The 21883-nt window shown below is 36.2% G+C and overlaps 1 protein-coding gene across 3 annotated transcripts in view; it reads right to left on the reverse strand.

Moving 5' to 3' along the window:
- Positions 1-21883, reverse strand: part of LOC126830951 (hemicentin-2) — a 112422-nt gene that overhangs the window by 46719 nt on the left and 43820 nt on the right. For all 3 annotated transcript variants that reach the window (XM_050561492.2, XM_050561491.2, XM_050561490.2), the window contains exons 3-15: positions 21516-21821; positions 19727-19864; positions 18238-18357; positions 17492-17773; positions 16962-17048; positions 16170-16340; positions 15599-15835; positions 14392-14523; positions 13739-13896; positions 12981-13122; positions 11836-12021; positions 10966-11061; positions 10011-10280 (exon numbers count right to left, since the gene is read on the reverse strand). In XM_050561492.2, coding sequence (XP_050417449.2) covers positions 10011-10280; positions 10966-11061; positions 11836-12021; positions 12981-13122; positions 13739-13896; positions 14392-14523; positions 15599-15835; positions 16170-16340; positions 16962-17048; positions 17492-17773; positions 18238-18357; positions 19727-19864; positions 21516-21821 — 2325 coding nt within the window. The remainder of the gene's footprint in view (positions 1-10010; positions 10281-10965; positions 11062-11835; positions 12022-12980; positions 13123-13738; positions 13897-14391; positions 14524-15598; positions 15836-16169; positions 16341-16961; positions 17049-17491; positions 17774-18237; positions 18358-19726; positions 19865-21515; positions 21822-21883) is intronic.

The following is a 21883-nucleotide window of genomic DNA, read 5'->3' on the forward strand; positions in this document are numbered from 1 at the left end:
CTAACCCCACGATGACGTTTCGGCCATGTGGTAAAGAAATGAAATAAAATGAAATAGGGTTTAAGGTCCTACTGTTCGGCTCGAAACTGGACTAATGAAGACAAGCATACACCATACAGTGTGCTATGAGGGAAATTTTGCCTGGACAGCTGTGCTATGGCCTACTCTTACATCAAATTCCAACTGCCATGGGGTCTTTCACGTGCATGCCAATGTGTATACATGACATGCACGTAAAAGATCCTTTGACAATTGGAATTCGATATAAGAGTAGGCCGTAGTGCCGCTGTCCGGGCAAAATTTCTCTCATAGCACACTGTATAGTGTATGCCAGTCTTCATCAGCCAAGTTTAGGAGCAGAACAGTAGGATGTTAAACCCCACTTTATTTGTTAGACTATATGATAGGTATATACAGCAGGGATATCTATTGATCCCTGTCTTATCTATGTTAACAATAAACGACTATCAGGTACAGGGAATTAGTGCTAACAATAACAGGGGATTAGGTGGGTTTTAAGGGAATCACAAGTTTTATAACACAAAGCCTTTAAAAAATATAGAATGACAAAACTTTGATCTCTGATTTTTCACAGCTTAGGTGAATTACGGTGGTAGCATTGATTTCATATCCCTTCTTTAACAATCTAAAGATATATAAAATAGAGACACAGGGTGCGAATTTCACTTCCTTTGGTTCAACTAATCTGGATTTTTTTGATTGGATTAATTGGTGCAGAATTAACAACAGTTTGTTAGGATAATAAAACTCAGAACTTTGTCTATGTTAATATGAAACCATAAACTTTCGGTAGTTGAACTGCTTGAAACTAGTGCTTCTTAGCCCACCTCAAACTGCCTTGTTACGCGTGTGATAACCCTGAATTTTTTTGATTGGATTAATTGGTGCAGAATTAACAACAGTTTGTTTGGGTAATAAAACTTTGAACTTTGTATCAATAATTCTATGTTAATATGAAACCATAAACCTTTGTTACTTGGACCTCTCAAAACGTGTGCTTCTTAGCCCACCTCAAACTGCCTTGTTACGCATGTGATAACCCTGAGCCACATGAATATACACCGTAGCGCCCCCTTGAACTAGTCTACAGTCTTGGAAATAAGGCGCTTGTCACAGGCTTTGTCAGACACAACCCCTCTGGTGTTTCATTTTGTCTTTTTCTGTGTTTTTAATGAGAGAGAGAGATATATATATAAAAATTGGGTTAACGTCCACTCGACACAAACTAGGTCATTTCGGTACTAACATATCGTTAAATTTTATTTCAATAATTTGCTTACACGTAGGGGTATTTTTTAGCAGTGGGAGGAAACCTGGGGGACCCGGAGAAAACACACGAGGTTGGACAGGTGACCCTACTTCTTGTCACATACAACCGGGGAATCGAAACCACACCAGTTGACTCAATGACAGACTTTATGATACAAAGCGCACGAATTAACCATTCAGTCATCCACACACCCCGGTCTTTGCTTGATAAAAACCAGAAAACCCTTGCCAGAAATAAACTTATTGGTAATTTGTATTCCATATAATTGTGTCATGTGTTAATCTCAGTCAGTTACTAACTACGGCTTAAACAATTTATTTCAGAATGTCAGGCAATCATTACAGCTATGCCTACTTTAATATCGTACAATAATTTGAGACTAAACTCTACACTTGAAATCCAATCTTTTGTTTGTTTGTTTTGTGGAGCTTAACGTTGGTTTCCACCTAGGGTGATAACCACCGACAACCGAATCCAACCTGGTTACACAAGATTTAAATATCCTCATGGACATCAAAGATCAAATTCCCACCAGGAAAACAATCTTTAAATGACTGGTCGATCTGCACAAATATAGCTCAAGGGTCAAGCTTTGAACGACAAGCCATATTATATCAGTGTGTTTGCTCAACATCTGACCAACAAGTAAGCGCAAATAATATCACCTCTTTACCAGCCCCCGCGCTTTACAAAGTGGACGTGACAATTCAGGGAGTAAATATTAAAATTGAAATGAGGTCTATTTAGGGGATCATTTACAGTTTATCTGAGCATTTCACACCTTTTAGTGTATGTACTAAGGGGTCACAGCCATCCCTTATTATAGTAAATGTACTAAGGGGTCACAGCCGTCCCTTATTATACTGTATGTACTAGGGGTCAGTGTCGTCCCTTATTATAGTGTACCTGTATATATTAGGGGGTCAGAGCAATTCCTTATTATAGAGAGAGAGATGGGGCTTAACATCCACTTGACACAAACTAGGTTATTTTGGGACTAAAATATATGGTTGAATATTATTTCAATAATTTGTTTGTGTCCAGTGGACATTAAACCTCTCTCTCTCTCTCTCTCTCTCTCTCCAAGATGGAATAATTTGGCACCATAAATCAGTTTTTAATCAGACTAATTCTTGATTATGTAAATATGCTTGAAGAATTTTTGTAAAATAATTGTAATTTTCTAGTAAGAAAACGGAGGATTCACTCAAACAATTTCCAATCATTGTCTGGGAAATATGATAAACCTGTTAAAACTGATGAAGATCTGTGAAATGGATGGTAATTCAATCAACATTCTCGGATCAACAATGGTTTATCAATATCCTGCAAACCCTTTGACGTTCAGTTCAACGCTGGGTCAATCATTGAATCTATTCAATAAAATATCATCAATACTACTTTCACTTTACACTGATCACACTAGACTGTCCTCTGGTCAGTGGGTATTGGTCTAATGGTGATCAGACTAGACTGTCCACTAGTCAGTGGGTATCGGTCAGTCTAATGGTGATTTATAAATAACATGCTGTCTGATTCATTATTCATCACACATTTTATGCCGTTAAGCTCAATAAGCTTGAGTCATGGATTTTCTCCGACTGTAACTCAAGCCCAATGATTAATTTTCCATTTTGTGACATTATCAACAGTAAAATGTTTCCCAGATCTTCTTATTGTTCATTTTGAATAATTCACAACGCAAAATAATTTATTTAATTCTTTAAATGGCATCTAGAGGCATGGTTAACTATTCATAACACAACACAACACAACACAACACAACACAACACAACACAACACAAGTTATATATGGATATAACTACATCTCTATTATTTAATAACGACGTTTCGTAACACATACTGGTCACGTTTTCAAGTTAGGTAGGCTACATATTGCATGGTGACTGTTATATGTTGTCCTGATCTTATTGTTTAGTCTGAATAATTCGCTATGTAAAATAATTTGTTAGGCAGGCTACATATTGCATGGTCACCGTTATATTTATATAAACCCCTTGAAATCTCTTATAATCCAACTCAAAATGTGAGCTGTATGGACGTTGAAGAAAACCAACATCATTATTCCCTTTAGCCTTTATTTAAACAAGCCAATTTATAAAGGGGCTCCATATTTACACAAAATTCCGTTCCTTAAAATCCAGCCCCTCTTTAACAAGCTGGGATATTTACTTTAAACTGACCCCTGGTCACTTGACAACTAAATCATTCATCTTGAAGGTCATACAGGGGTCACCATGTATCAATTCAATCTGAGTATGACATTGTCAGTGGTGGTCGATTTGGGTTGGAATTTGTTCGATTTGGGTTGGAATTTGGTCGGAAAATGTATTTTTGAAATGATTTGAAACGGAGTAACCATCACATTGTAGTAGGGTTGATTTGTAAATTCCAGTATGGGTGGAGTTTAATTGTGTTCACTGAGTTGTTTGAACCGAAGTCCCTTAGATGAGATAAGCCCGGAAGCTCCGGCTACAACATTTTAACAGAAGAGTACCGGGTCCTGAAACCACTCTGGACATCCTTCCCTTATTAAGTAAATCATTCCATTAGTTATAACATTTTCATCATCAATTTTTTAACAAGTTAAACAGTCCATTTTTTATCCAGAAGTTCCATTCCAAATGCCAGTTTTAAATAATAATTATAATGGAAAACAATGTCCATTTTATTTTAACTTTTATGAAAAATAAGCACTGTTGTACCAATTCCAGAAAATATTTCTGTGCTTTTATTTCTGAGAATAAAATTTTCCAACAGGAAGTTTCAGATTTGCCATGAAGACTATTTAAGTCTAGCTCACAAAAACGCTGTACATGTTTTAACATGCTCAGGACCAAAAGTCTCTGTGGCAAGTCTGCAATCTTCTACTAGAAATTGCAGGAGGACTGCACTAAACACAAAACACAAATCTACAAGATAAACCTGCGGACAAGACATAGCAAACAATAACCAAATACCAAATCAAGTGTCACACAGAGGTTTACTTAAATGTCCCCCGTAAACTGCTCGTAGTACGACGTTTGAAATGAAATGAAATGAAATGGGGTTTAACATCCTACTGTTTTGCTCCGAACTGGGCTAATGAAGACAGGCATACGCCATACAGTATGCTATGAGAGAAATTTTGCCCGGACAGCGGCACTACGACCTACTCTTATATCGAATTCCAACTGTCAAGATATCTTTTACGTACACGCCAATGTGTACACGGGACCTTGGTTTTTCGTATCATCCGAAGGACTAGACAGCTGTCCTTGTCAGGCCCTCCGTCCTGCATCACTGACAACAGGGAACCACGCTGGAAAATCTGGGTGAACTTTCTCGGCCAATGCAGGGATCGAACACCTGACCTCCAGGCTAGCGAGCCAGCGTCTTACCCACTTAGCCACCATGACTCCCCCGTAGTACGACGTGTAGTGAGCTAGACTTTACTCTTAATCAAAAAACCCCAAAATAGATGTTTATTCTTTCCTACCTTTATAACTTTTCCTGGTGAACTCCATCGTATTATTCTCACAGTAATTTCTCTACTAACTTTCTCACACCATTAACAAATACTTCATCCAAATATAAAAAACTTCAATATTTCACTTCAAAATGTTTTCTATAATCAGCCTCCTGTTAATAAGTGTGTGTGATATGACTCAAAGTTATTAAAAATCCTGTCTGGGATAATTATGGATTTAAATTTTGAACACTAACCAGCGAACTTGACAATGTCTTACACACAAAACTTCACAACATTAAACTATTTCTGCAAACCTGTCTTTCATATTTTTTTCTAAAATCCCAGTTTATTCCCAGGATTATATTTCACACAATGATTACACCAACTTCACACCAAGTAGTAAATCCTTCAAAATATTCTCACTATTTCTTTCATAGAACGAATTCACAACTTTTAAAAATATACATGTAAAGAACTCTCTCTAGATGGTACTATGACTACCGACAAACGAAACAGAATTCTGTTTATTTTTTGACCATTTTGAACCAAGTACAGTTAGAGTATTTAAACATTCTCAGTATATGATACACACAAAACAAACAAAACACCTTTAAGATAAACTTTTCACACCTGCGTGTCCCCGGACTCTAATTGTTTCAAATCTTTACAACTCCTTTTAACACCTTTTAGTTTTTAAAACTCCAATTGGTGGGAACAAATTTAGAACTTCACTTTTCAATTTTTGATTTTTAAAAAATTTTAACGGCTGTTAAAACGCTTTATGTACTGTATAAATGATTCCTTCAAAAAAATATTTTTACAGGATATCACTGTTTTGATTCAAAACTTCAATTCCCTTTTAACTTTATAATCTTCAATCAGTGGGAATATATTTATAACTCCTCTTTTCAGACTGAATTTTAACTTTTTGTTATAAACTCCTGTTTCCACGATTTATATACCATATAAATAATAGATTCTTTAGAAAAAACTATTTTACACTGTTTTTATTCAAAATTTCCTGATTTATAAAATCCAATATCTGATTGGTTCTAAAACTTAATGTCTCTTCACTCAAATCACTACACAGTACAAACTTTTTCACAAGATTCAAAGTTTGTAACAATCCTTTTAGCACATTATTTTACGATGAGATTTAAAACGCTGTAATTAGCACCTATGACAAACAATAGTTTATAACCTGTGAGATGTTTGGTCTATTATTTATAAGGGATTAAATGAGACAACTAATAGGGCTCTATGAGACAACTAGGGCTCTACCTGGAGGAGAAGGTGCTAACTCTACGACAGGCTTGAGTAACTTTTTATCCAAGTGTCATCCTTTAATGACAAATTAATTTGGGACGAATTGAGTAAAAGTTACAGTTGAAAGATTAAGGTGAATCAACCTCTGATAATTTTACACCTAAGAAACATGTCATAGACGATGTAAAATGATTTTATAACTTGCTTCTAGACATTAAGAGAATGTATTCCTCGAAACATCGCCCAAATAAATTAGTAATTGTTCGTCTATAAATATAGTTTATAGTTACTTAATGCCTCTAAAGGCGCTAAATCTTTATTTCTTGTGACCTAGAAATTGACACAAATGGATTGCAACCCATTTAATAATGTGAAATTAATGTATATAAACTGACTTAATTTACATTCAATCGTTTCTGTTTTTATTGTAATTTCTAATGAGTTATGTTCCGTGAAATATGGGAAGAGTCCAAATTGAATGGAAGTCTTTGGCGTCTAGTTATTCCAGTCTACACTGGTAGTATTCTCCTGCGGGGTATGTTCAGCCTTGTTCATCGAGTCGCTTCATTACAAATAGCACTCAAAAGCATGAAATGAAATATCAAGCCATGCCCTACACTACAGTGATAATTTGTTAACTACTATTAAATAGAAGTGGTATCAGATGTTTCAGAAAATAATGAGCATACCCTGCCTCCAGCGTGACAACTGTCACTAGTTATTGCCAACTGGACTAACAGTGTCTACTTAAAGGTACATATCTGAAGATGCCAGAGAAAGAGCAGACAGCTACATGTAATGAAATGAAATGAAATGAAATGGGGTTTAATGTCCTACTGTTCTGCTCCTATACTGGGCTAATGAAGACGGGCATACGCCATACAGTATGCTATGAGGGAAGTTTTGCCCGGACAGCGGCACTATGGTCTACTCTTATATCGAACTCCAACTGTCAAGGGATCTTTTATGTGCACGCCAATGTGTACATGGGATCTCGTTTTTTTGTCCCATCCGAATGACTAGACAGCTGTCCTTGTCAGGCCCTCGGTCCTGCATCACTGACAAGGAGGAACCACGCCGGAAAATCTGGGTGAACTTTCTCGGTCAATCATGTAGCTTATGATTTGATGTATATCCGAATGAAGAAATATAACTATGAATATTTTGTATTTTTTTATCTATTGTCTGTAACAGGTGTTTTATTTTAAGAGTTGTATTAATCAGTGTTATTGATTACGGACACACCTTTTAATCATGTTTTTCTGTGTGTAATATAAGATATAGAAAAATTAATAATACCCCATATTTTATCCAATCACGATTTGTATTAATAATGATATATACACCTGTTACAAGGTGCTTGAATAGACAGGTGTAATCCACAGGTAATATAAACAACTAGTTCATATAATAAACTAATTACCTGTATATATAATAAGTATGATATAATAGTTATTACTGTGGTATATAACTATGATATAACAGTTATACGCTGTGTATAACTAAACATATAACCAGTAGATATAGATGTATATCTACTAGTTTGTTATATGGTATACATGTATATTAACACTGTTAAATCATGCTATTAAGATTTGTAATATTACATGAAATGTATCTCAAGTTATCTATAAGGCCAAACCAACTTAAAGGCTCAATACCACTCTTGTTGTAACTGAATAATATGTCCCAATCTTTATTCTGGTCAACAAATTGTACTATTTTACAATATTCCAATTAATTGATGATATAAATTTCATCTTAACACACCTATTTTAAAAAATTGGAAAAATTCAACTAAATGATTTGAAAAGCCTGCCGTAAAGCTTTTCAAATGTGACTTGGATTTAAAAATATTTTTGAACCCTCTGTACAAGTAAAATAGGATTTAATGGATAATTTACACAACAGGAAAGACACTAACACATCTAGTACTTAGAATAAGGCTATTTTTTATTTTCTGGAGCTGTCAAGCCAGCAAGAGTGTTATTGTCCTTTTAATGTTTAGTTCTTTGATGTAGCCAAATGTCTTACTGTTACAACTGGGTATTATAAAACATATACCATGTTGTTTTATGCAGTCAATAAATCTACTCTGCTGTTTAATCTAGTTTATTACATAAAATAAACTAAACGAATCCTGCTTTCCGTATGTGAGGAGTTAAATTAAACCGTTAATTAACACAGCAAGAAGGAGTTGAGTTTAACATGTAAAGCGCCCGAGAGCTGCTCGCCGAGTTGAATTTTTGGCGCTATATAAAGTAATTATAACATCTCGTCGACAAGTTAAATATTTTTTGCATATTCCATAGTTAAGTATGAAATATGACAGAAGAAAACTTGGCCCAGTCAGTGGCATTTCTTTCAACAAGTTAATTATTTTTACAGATACTATAGTGAAGCATGAAATACGAAAGAAGAAAACTTGGCCTAGGCAGTGGCATTTTTGTCTACTCTAATATGAAGAAGAGATTGGATATGATTAAGTGTGGTATATGTATCGTATTGCCCTGTTATTTGATCATGTAAATAAAATATTTGTTCAGCGAAAGTCTACATTAAAAGATGATAAGTAAACAATATAAATCTTTAAATCTACACAGAATTTACAAGCCTGTATACATAACAGTAGCTACTGGACAACAGAGTATTAAAATAGTCTTGATTAATCTCTGTATATATACAGTCTGTATGTATAGTTACTGGACAACAGAGTATTAAAATAGACTTGATTAATCTGGGTATACAATGTAAGTAGACTTGATTATATACAACAGATATACAACTGATATTGTTACTTTTTGAATGGACTTAGTATTCAATGAGATCGAAAGAGTAAACCCCAAAGATCATGAAGAGATCGAAAGAATAAAGCCCCAAAATCATGAAGAAATTAGCCAAGAAGCTCAACTTCACCCTTATCTTTCCAGACAAAAATGTAATCAGAAAAATAACACATCTTATATTTTGACCCTAATCCTAAAGGTTGAGTACAAGTTATAATATCACCTGAATCAAAAAAGTTTAATATCACCTGAATGAAAAAGGTATAATATCACCTGAATTAAACAGGTATAATATCACCTGAAAGTGATAAGTAATAGATTGGCGTAGTAGGTTAATATTAATTGATTATCCGAGACTAAGTTGATATCATGTATAAATAATGAATCAGGATATTAGTAATAATGTCTGATATAAAATGGTGATATTAATTATCTCATGGATCAATGGAGATTCCATGATTATGATAATAAATATCAGATGAATCAATAGAGACTCAGGGGTGGATCCGGGGGGTGGGGGGCCAAACCCCGCCCTGCTCAGTTACATAAAAACAATTGTAAAACAACACTTTATGAGAAAAGTGTCGCGGTTGTATGCTTTATCCTTTATCATCAGATGGTGGAATGGGATTCGGCATTCAAAGCACGAGATAATGATATAGACATGTGTGATATCAGAATTAATGCGTAGCATCAATGAAATTGAATAACAATGTGATCGTATTGATTTATTATTAAATTGACGTCAAACGGGATGTTGGATTTCTCTCTTTAAAAAGCTCAGTGTGTATGTATGCCCACGTAATTTAGAGACGATGATGGCATCATGCATTGTCAATTGTCAAACGGGAGTCTGGCAAATCCCCTTCTGCAAAAATTCCTGGATCCGCCCCTGAGACTGTATTATTTATTATTATCTATGATCTTGTTGATAGCTTTAATGTCATCATCTTGTTGATAAAATATACTGAAATATCGTCTGTCTGTTTCATCTGGTGCAATAATATAAGATGTCAAACCATATTACTGTGTAGTAGCATGTGAAAATGATGAGGGCCGATCAAGTCTAACAATCCTACAGCAGTTATCTCCCTTCTTTCTGACCAGGCCCTATCCTCTGTGTGTAAAATGTTTTGACGAACTGCATGTGAATGTGTATTGTAAAAGGTGCGGCAATAAATAAAACAAAACTTACTTAAAGTGGCGGTGACAGGTTCCCCACAGACGTCTGGACGATCTTTCAAACAGACGGAAATATTGAGTGCCTCTATGTTAGATTCCTGTAAATTTCCAACGAGGTCCGTAAAATATAAACACTGATACGCGATATCCCACTTGCCAGCGCTATTCTTGCGTTTCACACTCACACGTAAACAATAATTATCCTTTATTTTATTCTCTAGAGTTATCTCTCCTGATTGGACGTTAAATTCGACGGATGGTCCTATGGATGGAATGCTTAATTCTGAAATAAAAATAGATTTAATAACACAGTATCTATTTCGGAGTGAAATGTTTGTGCTCTTTGCTTATGTTAGTTTCTGGGAGGATTGGTTGGCCGAATGGTTAGCACGTGCACGCTGTATCATAAGGTCTGTCATTGAGTCAACTGGCGTGGTTTCGATTCCCCGGTTGTACATGACAAGAAATAGAGTCGCCTGTCCAACCTCGTGGGTTTTCTCTGGGTCCTCCGGTTTCCCCCCACTGCTAAAGACCCCTACGCGAATTGTTGCTCTCACTCTCTCTCTCTCTCTCTCTCTCTCTCTCTCTCTCTCCATGTCATGTGGTCTCAAATGTGTGATTTTTACTTGTCATCATCGGTATTACCCCACAGCTTCTTTTATTCATTTACAAAACAGTGGGATAATGTTTGCCCCACTACCTTCTGTACTGGAAAATGCACTCCCTTTAGGATTCTTCAAACCTTGTTCCCACGGCCAGATAAAATGGAAAGTTTTGCCCCTACTCAGCTCAGCAGTTAGATAAGAGAATCTCGGAGAAGAAACAGACAAAAAATATTATTAAAAGGGGTTCAATGAAATGAAAACCAAAGGGTTTATGACATCCTACTTTTCTGCACCAACCAATTCAATTCTAATTTTCAAAAATTCTTATACGTGCATGCCAAATAAAAAAGGCTTAGTATTCACCTGCTGTTTTTACGATGAGCTGTCGAGATGAATTACCTCGACCAAGTTGATTTTGACCAAAAACTACAAAACTGTAAGTTGTTTGTGGCTTTAAATCTGTAGAATAAAAATATTATATTTATTTAAATTTTGTTCGTTTGTTAGAAAATAACAGCTAAATAAAACAGATAGAAGGACCCCACTGGGGGGGGGCAGGGTTGGTGACCAAGTGATTTAACACATGTTTTGGATCATAAGGTATGTCATTGAGTCAAGTGGCGTGGTTTCGAATCCCTTCTGGTAGATCACAAGGTGTAGGGTTGCTTGTAAAAATGTTGTAGGTTTACCTTCTGTTTTGCTCCCCAACTACTAAAGTGTATATCAAAAGTGTACACTACTTCAGGGGAGGTAACTCCATTTTATCAGACATGGTCTTTCAAATAATAAATGCAACAACTTTAGTATGATCGTACAATGGATCAAAAAACGAGCAGGACGCAATCGCAGCCATCTTGGATTTGTGATGACACATCAAAAATAGAAGTCTGTCAATCAATGCGCAATTGTCCAAAGAACAAGTACCGGTACGCCAAGTTTTCATGTCGATCGTACATCAATTGGCAGAGCGCCATCCTCAAGAAGAACAACAGTAACACCAAGACGGTGATTTCCTGGTCCAAATTTACATCTTAGACGACGTCGGCTATACTGGAAGATATAGTTCAGCCATTTTGTCGTGAGCATTAGGTAGAAACCTATGCCTAGTCTTTTGTATAGAATTGTCTTGATCTCCTGTCTGCAGCTCGGGTCACACACTGAAATTTCTTCTTTAATAAACTTATTAATTAACAAAAAACCCAGAAAATTAATCCAAAAAAAAACATGGCTCACTTGTAACATTAAAAGTTGTTGCTGAGGGTGGATTGACCTCCACCAACCTCTCTTCTCCTCCCAGAGTGGAAACTTTTAAAATAAAATACTGGGGGTAACCCCCATCAAAACCCTCGTCCCATACCAAGATGGCTGACTCCCACGTCTGATGGGTTGAGTGAAGGTTGAGTGGGGACTCAGGTGCAGCTGAAAATAAACAAATTTATGATAATATTAATGACCAGAAGAAATTAACGGAAATTATTAAAATTAAATAGGCTTCTTCATCTCACTGATATAAACAACATGTATCAATTTCAAACCAATCAGATTAGATGATAAATGTAGTCTGTAGAGTGTTCACAAGAAATTGTGGACGACGGACATACGTACGTATGGGGGCGAGAGCAATACACGATCACATGTCCATGTGGGCGTATAACAACGGCAAAGGCCTACCATTTTTATGTACTACCTAAAAGTAACCAGGAAGTCTAGGGTTTGATTTCCTAGAATGGTTTTCCCTTGTCAGAGGTGTAGGGCAGAGGGCCTTGCAAAGACAGTGTCTAGTTGTTTCGATGGGACATTAAACCGACCGAGGTCCTGTGTATACATTTGCGTGTACGTAAAAGAACCCTTGACAATTGGAATTAAACCGCTGTGCCGCTGTCCGGACGAAATTTTCCTCTTAGCTTACTGTCGCTCTTCATAAGCCCAGTCGGTGCAGAAGACCAGTCTCACCAGGGGTCTGTTTCACGAAATTTTAACTAAGATAACATCCAAATTTTAGTAATTTGATTGGATAATATTAGGTTGATTTAGTGTTTAGACAATCAAAAATGAAGCATCTCTACTAAAATTTGGATTTTATCGTAAGTTCAGAGTTCGAGAAACAGGGCCCAGGATGCTAAACCCCATTTCATTTCATCTTGATCATTAAAGTGCTGCCAATGGTAAAAACAGGACCCACGTTTTTTGTCCCATCCGTCAATAGGCCTACCGGATCGCACCTCCAAGTAAGACCTTTTATTCTGTTAATTTTGCTATGACTATGCTGCAAATCCAATAATGTTTTTAACGATAAATAATTCAATAAAGAATTTTGAGATGTTTGGAGATGTCTTCCAGAGGTGTAAGGGAAGCAACTCCATTTTAATTACACTTACTTTTTGTGGAAAGGTGGATGTTTTGTGATACATTCCCCAGGTTATTTGAAGCGAAACAGTTATAATAACCCAGATCTTGTGTTTTAACGTTGTTAATTGTCAGGGTACTACGATACTTTGATACTCCGTCAATCTGTGTTGTCTACAATAATAAAACAATAGATTATAAATAAAATAGACGAGAGTTTAACCCATTTCTCGTTGACACAATACTGCTGTTATTTTGAGACTACAGACGACCCCACAACCTGCCGACCTCACAATCTGCCGTGCATGTTTTGACACGCACGGGTCGTAGGGTTTGGTAGCTCGCAGACCAGCCCAAGAAGGTGGGTGAAAATTTTGTAAGTGCAATATCAAAGGTCTCTACGGTCAGTCTGTGATCTTCTACGGTGCCAAACACATGAAGTGACGCATAAGTCTCACGCACAGGTTTACTAAAATTTCCCCCATAGACTGTTCGTACAGTGGATTATGAGCTGGGCTTATCATATGGTAATGTTCATTTCAATGGTCATGTATGCACTGTGGGAGGGGGGAATTTTTGCCTGAATAATGGCATTTCCGCTTAATCTTCCTCGAATACTATATAACTACCAAGGGTTCTTTTGAAGACAGTTTATGTGTGAATGAAATCAGCTGTTCATGACAACAATTAGAAAAAGCTCTGTGGAAACTATGGTGTTGTTCTAGATAGAGTTGATATTTTGGTGAATTATTCTCAACAAAATAGTAAACTTTTATATTTGTATATTTACCCCGATAGAAAATCTTCCCGGGCCACCCACAATTTCAACACCTTTACGATACCACTGGAATTTTGGGACAGGGAAGGCCTGTGCTGTACAAGGAAGCTGGATGGGAAGACTGAAATTTACGGCAATTCTAACTTCATCGGTTGTAACAACTGGCTTAACTGAAAAAACAAGAAGAAATATTCTAGATTACAACATTCAGTAGTTGACGATGTCTGTAACTTACGGGTAAAGTACTAACTTCTAATATCTCTGACTTACAAAGACAAAGATAATCTGGCCACATCTGAAAAAGTGTTGTGTCAGTTGGATGGGATAAAAAACCAAGCTCCTGTGTAACCATGGGTTGCATGTAAAATAATCTCTTAACAGTTGTAATTCGATATTAAAGTAGGTCCTAGCGCTGCTGTCCAGGTAATATTTACCTCATAGCAGTCATTTCATTTAACTTCTACAAGTCTAGCAAAGGACCATCTAGGCCAGTGGTTCTCAATCTTTTTTTTTTGCCAAAGGCACACTTTGAAACACATGAAAAAATAGCAGCACACATAGAATGACTTAAACTAAATAAACAGCTATACACTGGCTGATAATCACTGATCTAGGTTATGAGTGTCAATAAGAGTTATTCCCCTTTTAAACAGTTGTCTACTTACATTGTAAGTTTAAAGTTTGTGTTGCTTTGATTGGTTCCCGATAAAAGGAAGAATTAACCCAACAGTGATATTGTCCCATATCTTCTATACGTAAGGCTGTATTCTCATTATCTTGTACAGTTCGACCAGAACCTGCAAAAAACACACAAAATACATTAAATTAAACACAAGAGTAGTATGGGAGAGAGAAATGGGGTTTAATGTCCACTCGACACAAACTAGGTCATTTTGGGACTAACATATGGTTTAATTTTATTTCAATAATTCAATTGCGCGTAGGGGTCTTAAGCAGTGGGAGGAAACCGGAGGACTCGGAGAAAACCCACGAGGTTGGACAGGCGACCCTAATCCTTGTCACGTACAACCGGGGATTCGAAACCACGCCAGTTGATTCAATGACAGGCCTTAGGATACATCGTGCACGTGCTAACCATTCGGCTATCCCCCCAAACCCCCCACCCCCGAGTTTTATGGAAAATAACTTTTGTATTTTAATTGGAGATACGTTTTTACAGTGATTCTTGTTTCATCTTTTAGGCTAGATGATTCAGGATTAGGGCTGGGCAAAGAAAGAGAAAGCTTGTATTCAAGGAGCCATGTTTATTCCAAGTAATGGGAAGTAACTCTATTATAAAATAGGCCTTTATATGGAGTCAGACAACTGAGTAATAAGAATACATTATATTACAATTCTCTTGTCGTTTTCAAGCACAATACTCATACAGTCAGAAAGACGGAGTTTGAAAAGCTAAAGTTATTTAATCTTTCATTCATTTCATTAAATTTCACATTTCCCATGTTTTAACTCCAGGGTGTTTCAAAAATTTTCCATTTTTGTCCGAGATAGGGAATACTCAATTGAATGTTCCGGAATTTAATTCTCCCAATCCCCAAAATAGTGACAGTTGGTTAAAAATGGGCATTTGGGACTGTAATGCATGTGCTGTCTGAATTAGAAAATATCTCAACCAACCATGGCAACTGAAACATATTGGCTATGTTTAATTACATCACAATTCTACTCACACCACCTCAGTTGTCGGAACTGACAGAAATGTGACAGGACTGAATTCAGCATCACTTGATTGCAATTCTGTCAATTCAGGAGATTCCGGAGTGATAATCAAGCTTCCTCCAAGACATAGATCAAGGTGGAACCAAGCTTGTGCCGTTTAAAAAAGAATGAAAGTATGGTAGAATGACAAACCTCGTATATACAGTGTGTTGGTTACTTCAGTACTGTATGTTTCCAAGGTAACATCTTTATTTTCTACTTCATAAAAATTAGGTTGTGTGATTGTGATAGGTTGTTTTCCATCATCTTTATACCAGTGTATCACTGGGGGTGGTCTGCCCTTGGCTTTACAGGTAATGGACAGCATCTGACGATGGGTTATGGGAAGGGTGATCTCAATGGCAGGTTTTGATATAAAAGTTGGAATTTCTGAAAAATAACAACCAAATCAGCAAAAATAAGACGACATATTTGGACTATCTAAAATCTGAAACAATCCTAGAAAGTTCTAAATTGGCTGATAAATGAATGAAATATGATTTAATGACCCGTCAGCACCAACCGGACTATATTGCGCCACACATATTTGGACTATCTAAAATCTGAAACAATCCTAGAAAGTTCTAAATTGGGTGATAAATGAATGAAATATGATTTAATGACCCGTCAGCACCAACCGGACTATATTGCGCCACACATATCGTGATTATTTCTAGCCAAATTTGCTGATGAAAAAATTTGGAAATGATAAAATGTAACTTACGATTAACATTGACTTGGATCTGTTTTGAACGACCTTGAGATACAAGATTAACAGGCGTACATTTATAAAGTCCGTTATCTTGTAATTGTGATGTTGTTATTCTATAGGTGGAGGTCGTCTGCTGTAAAACTACTCCATCTTTCTCCCATTTATAAGTTGCCGCTGGATATCCTGTATAATAGAAATTTAACGCATATATTTATTTATCTCCATGGCAACGGCGGCTTAGTGAGGAAGACATTGGCTATAGTGGCTCAGTGACACATTGGCTATGGTGGCTCAATGAGTAAGCCATTGGCTTGCTATCCAGGTTACATCTCAGTGTTGGCTAAAAATGTTCCTCTGGCAATGAACTTCATCTAGTCCTTCGGGTAGGATGATAAACGGAGGTTCTGGGTACATGTAAAACAACCCTTGACTGTAAATCCGCTCTCCCTCCCCTCTCACAAGCCTCTCCTTACCCTCTCCCTACCCTCTCCTTACCCTCTCACAAGCCTCTCCTTACCCTCTCAAAAGCCTCTCCTTACCCTCTCACAAGCCTCTCCTTACCCTCTCCCTACCCTCTCCCAGCCCATAAAACGCCTATTTTTTGTAGTCTTAGTCAGCATATACTGGTAGACATTACGGGCCCAGGTCAGACCCGACATCTGTCAACATATACTGGTACTCATTATGGGCCCAGGGGTCAGACCCGACATCCGTCAACATTCAGTCCATAAAGGGCCTGGAGAGAGTCAGATTCCTGTCAGATCTGACATCTATAAACATTCAGTAAGAACTTCTGAAACTTACCATCTGGTTTGGCTGAACATTTGATAACCAAAGGCTTCCCCACTTCAACATCACTAACGGGTGAAATAAAAGCTTCTCCAGGGCCATCTACAACATAAAACAGAAACATCAAGTTAAAATTGTTAAACTCATTTTATTTGGCTTTAAATTAAGAAATCCAAAACTTTTTTTGAAGGTCTTTTTAATTTCCCTTTGATTTAAAGGAGGTAAAACTCTCTCCAGATGTGGATTATCAGCCTTATTATTGTTAAATTTCTTCCTGTTCTCAACTGGCAGACTATCGGCATTCAGAAGACGACCACTGTCAAGACCGGTCTTGTATATTTTGATTGAAGCCTGTATTAGGCCTAGAACTGTACAGTGCAGTGGATCCATTCACTTGATTTGATATTTGTTGTTTATTTCTTCCTATGTCTATGTAGTTTGTCCGCAGGATTGTTTTGTGTGTAGGACAATCCTCCTGCACTTCAACTCTGAATCCGACTGTCTTGACCTCAAAACCCAAAAATCAAAACAGAAAAACAACTTACATTGAATATGAATGTACGTGTATCCTTGACCCGTCACATTCTGTGTTCGCTGTCCCGAAACACGAAGCTCACTCCACGCTTTACACGTATAGTTCCCAGCATCCTCTCTAACAGAATTATTAATCGTAAGTTTGGGCCCGTAAGATATTTTCGACCTGTTGACGTCAATTTTTTCCCATCGAACCAGAAATGGCTGAGGATAACTATCAATGACACAGTCTATTTCAATCTTCTCGGTCTCACGATACGTTTTACTACCCGGTACCGTTATTTCAGGGGCATCTGAAAAATACATTAAAACATTTTCAATAATTTCGTTAAATTTCCAATATATCCATATTTTCATCTATATTTTCATCATTTCATCCAGATGTTAGTACTTATGCAGGGGTTGGGGGGTTGGATGGCCGAATGGTTAGCATGTGCGTGCTGTATCATAAGGTCCGTCATTGAGTCAACTGGCGTGGTTTCGATTGCCCACTTGTATGTGACAAATAAGGAGTAGGGTTGCCTGTCCAACCTCGTGGGTTTTCTCCGGGTCCGTCTGTTTCCTCCCACTGCTAAAGACCCCTACGCACAAGCAAATTACTCAAATAATTAGTCCTGAAATGTCCTGGCTTGTCGAGTAGAGTGTTTACAAGAAATTGTGGATAATGAACGGAGGGACAGAAGGATTGGGGCAATGGCAATGGGCCTATATATATATATATATATATATCATAGACATCATCAAAATGGGAACTTACAAACTGCTTGAAGATAAGCTGTAGCTTCTTTTGAAGGTCCGATACCATTTGTTGCTCTACACGTATAATTCCCACTGTCTGACTTGACAATCGGATTAAATGTTAATAATTTATTTTGTTCTGAAATTAGAAAGGTTTAACAATTTAAATATAGTATATTAATGAGGCCATTATTATTCAATTGGATCAGGAACTCTACTCATCTTGGTGTGATGATCCACATGAAACTTTGAAAACATGTTCCTTGGACAATCTTGCAACGATTGACGAACTTCAATTTTTGATTTCACATGACAATTTCAAGATGGCAGGGATGGCGAGCATGATGGTTCCTCAGGGTTCCCGCAGCTTCGTCAAACATTTTTTCAAGGATATTCAAGGATAAATATACGTAAAATTCAAGGATTTTCAAGGACATTTTTTAGCCTAAAGTTACAATTTTTCATCTTAAAAATAACCAAAACATTACCAACTATCGTTATAATCTCATGTTTAAAAGGAATTGAAGACATTTGAAACAAAATTAAGGATCTCAACTGAAATTCAAGAATATTTTCCTTTTTCCGCGAAATTCAAGGATATTCAAGACCTTGAAAATGAAATTTTAAATTTAAGGATATTCAAGGATTTTCAAGGACCGCGGGAACCATGTCCCTGTTTTAGTTCTTCGGGGGGTTGATAAATAAAAAGTCACTTAAGACTTATAAACGATGTTTTCTTACAAAATTTCAAAACTTGAAAACATTTTGATAAGCACAAACCAAGTATGATCTTTTAGAGGTATTTAGTAACTGGATAGAGCAATAACCTATAACACATACTTATGGAAGAACAATTACTGATTTATTTGGGCGACGTTGCTTGAAAAAGTTGAGACTCTTCGAAACGTCGCCTAAATAAATCAGTAATTGTTCTTCCATAAGTATGTGTTATACTTTATCACAAACCAAGTACTTTTAAAATTATTTTCAGGCAAGATAGGAAGAAGAACATTTAAAGGGGCATCAGGTAAGATTAGGGAGCTGGCACTTCTCGCTATAATAGTTAAAAAATAGATAATGAAAACAGAATATGCTGAAAATTTCAGTCAAATTGCTCCACTCTGAACCGAGATATTACCGATTCAAATTTAGGCTAGCATCGATCGTTATTACTAACCTAGGTACAATAACAAACAAAGTCTCAATTATCCATTTTAACATTTAATTATCCATCACAAAATCTACTAAATATCGAGAGATGATTATAGTCTGGATAAGTTAATTAATGTCTAATTAATAATTTAGATAACATTTCAGGCCTAAAGAAAGACCTGAAATAGGCAGAATTAGCTCTTGTATAATGTATGTTTAATAGATGTTTCTAACGAAAAAAAATGTAAACTTTCTGGCCACACCCATTTGATATTCTGTTTTTCCGAGTCCTAATAAATTAATAGCCACTTGAATCATGTAAAAGGCATTTAACAATAAAATAAAAAATAACTTACTTAAATAAGGCTGTCCATTTTTTAACCAGGTAACCGTATTAACCTGAGGATTAGAATCTACACGACATTCTAACCTCGTATTATCACCAAGTTCTACGTTATAAGGATTATAGGGACCAAACGTCAGATAAGGGGGGTCTGAAAAACATGGGAAAAAAAATATAAACATGTTTATTTAACTTTATAACTTTATAATTACATATTCTAAAATCAATATTCAACTAATTTATTTCAGATTCTGGTAATACAAAGAAAATTGAACATTTTTTGTGAGTATTTATTCTGTCATTGTCATAAAATCAGTGCTGTTTAAATGGCCTTTCCTTCTTCGATTTGAGGGGGGGGCTTTATGGTGAAATGGTTACAATGTGCGCGCTGTATCATAAGGTCTCTTATTGAGTCAACTGGCATGGTTTTGATTCCCCAGTTGTACGTGACAAGGAGTAGGGTCATCTGTCAAAGTGGTATGGTTCCGATTCCAGGATTGTCATTGAGTCAAGAAGCATGGTTCCGATTCCAGTATTGTCATTGAGTCATGTGGCGTGGTTTTGATTCCAGACTTGCATGTGACAAGGTGTAAGTGTCACCTGCCTAATCTTGTTTCCTCCTACTGTTGAAATTAAATTCCACTATATGCTATTCCCAAAATGACCTAGTCCATGTTGACCCCATTTCTCTAAATCTATTTAACCTTGAAGAATATTAAACCCTATTTCTCTCACACCCGAGTTTATCAAAATTAATTTAAATCTATTCAACCAGAAACAATATTGTTAAAACTTTCTCACGAGAAGATTTTAAGTTCATTCAACTGTAAAGAACATGGTCGTTTAATTCAGAGCTGCATAAATTAACACAATACATGATGTTGTTGTAGGAGAAGATGAGTTGAACTATGGTTTATCTTACAATCAGCTGTGATCGTGGGATATACGTATATTACATACAATCAGCTGCGATCGTGGGATATATGTATTACATAATCTAACATAAACTTTTAAAGAGACACCAAATGGTAAAATTCCCCTCATGGCACACTGTATGCTTCCTTTTATTGTATATACATATATAAATACTGAAGTTTTATACATATATATGTTAACATTTACTTGATAAAGACAAGAGTAATATCGTTGAAACGCTGCATGTTAATAAACCAGTAATTGTTATTCAATAAATAGTCTATAGTGTGTTACTGTATGTGTATATCCATCTTCATTTTTCTAACAATATTTATTAAATCAATATTTACATAATCTAAAGATACAAAATTTAATTATGGGATCTGAAAACAAGCTGGAGCTTATATAAATTCATTTCCCGTCCATCTTCATTAGCCCAGTTTGGCAGAAAACCCTGTTTCATTTCATTTATATTAAAAACCATTCAACTTAGATATTTGATACCATTCCCCATCCCCTCCCATAAATAATGGATATTGTTTTCAGAAATCATTGCAATTTGCAATGGACAATAAATGTGTTTTTTCCAACAAATTGTCGCCAATGAAAAATCAGGCTGTTGGCAACAAATAATCATCAGTGTATGCACACCTTAAATTAATTTATATAATCTTTGATGTGTACAGGACTTAAATCAATCCAGATAATCTTTAGTGTACACTGTATGCATGCACGCCTTAAATAAATTTATATCTTCGATGTGTCCAGGCTTTAAATAAATTTATATCTTAGATGTGTCCTGGCCTTAAATAAACTCACATAATCTTCAATGAGTCCAGGCCTTAAATTAATTTTTATCTAAAATATAAAATATGCCATTAACTTACATTGCACTTGTAATAATATAAACGTTGATAATGGACTATTTTTATTGGCTTCGTTATAAACTACACAGGAGTAATTCGCCTGATGGTCTGTGGAATCTAACGTAACTATAATACGACTGGATGAAGCGCCACCTATTGTGACGGAAGGAGTTTTCGTAGCTTCTACTATCTCTTTCCCATTTTTATACCACAGTATCATAGGGTCGGGGTTTCCCCCGTTTGATTCACACGTGAAAGCAACTACTTGTTTTTCTCTGTACGGGTTTCCGGTTACATTCCGTTGGATGACTGGAGGATTTGGTGGCACTGAAAAATAGATAAAAAAAAACATTGGATGAGATCTCATTTGCTTTCATATTTGTATTTTC

The sequence above is a fragment of the Patella vulgata genome, chromosome 8, assembly GCF_932274485.2.
Source record: "Patella vulgata chromosome 8, xgPatVulg1.2, whole genome shotgun sequence".
Lineage (NCBI taxonomy): Eukaryota > Metazoa > Mollusca > Gastropoda > Patellidae > Patella > Patella vulgata.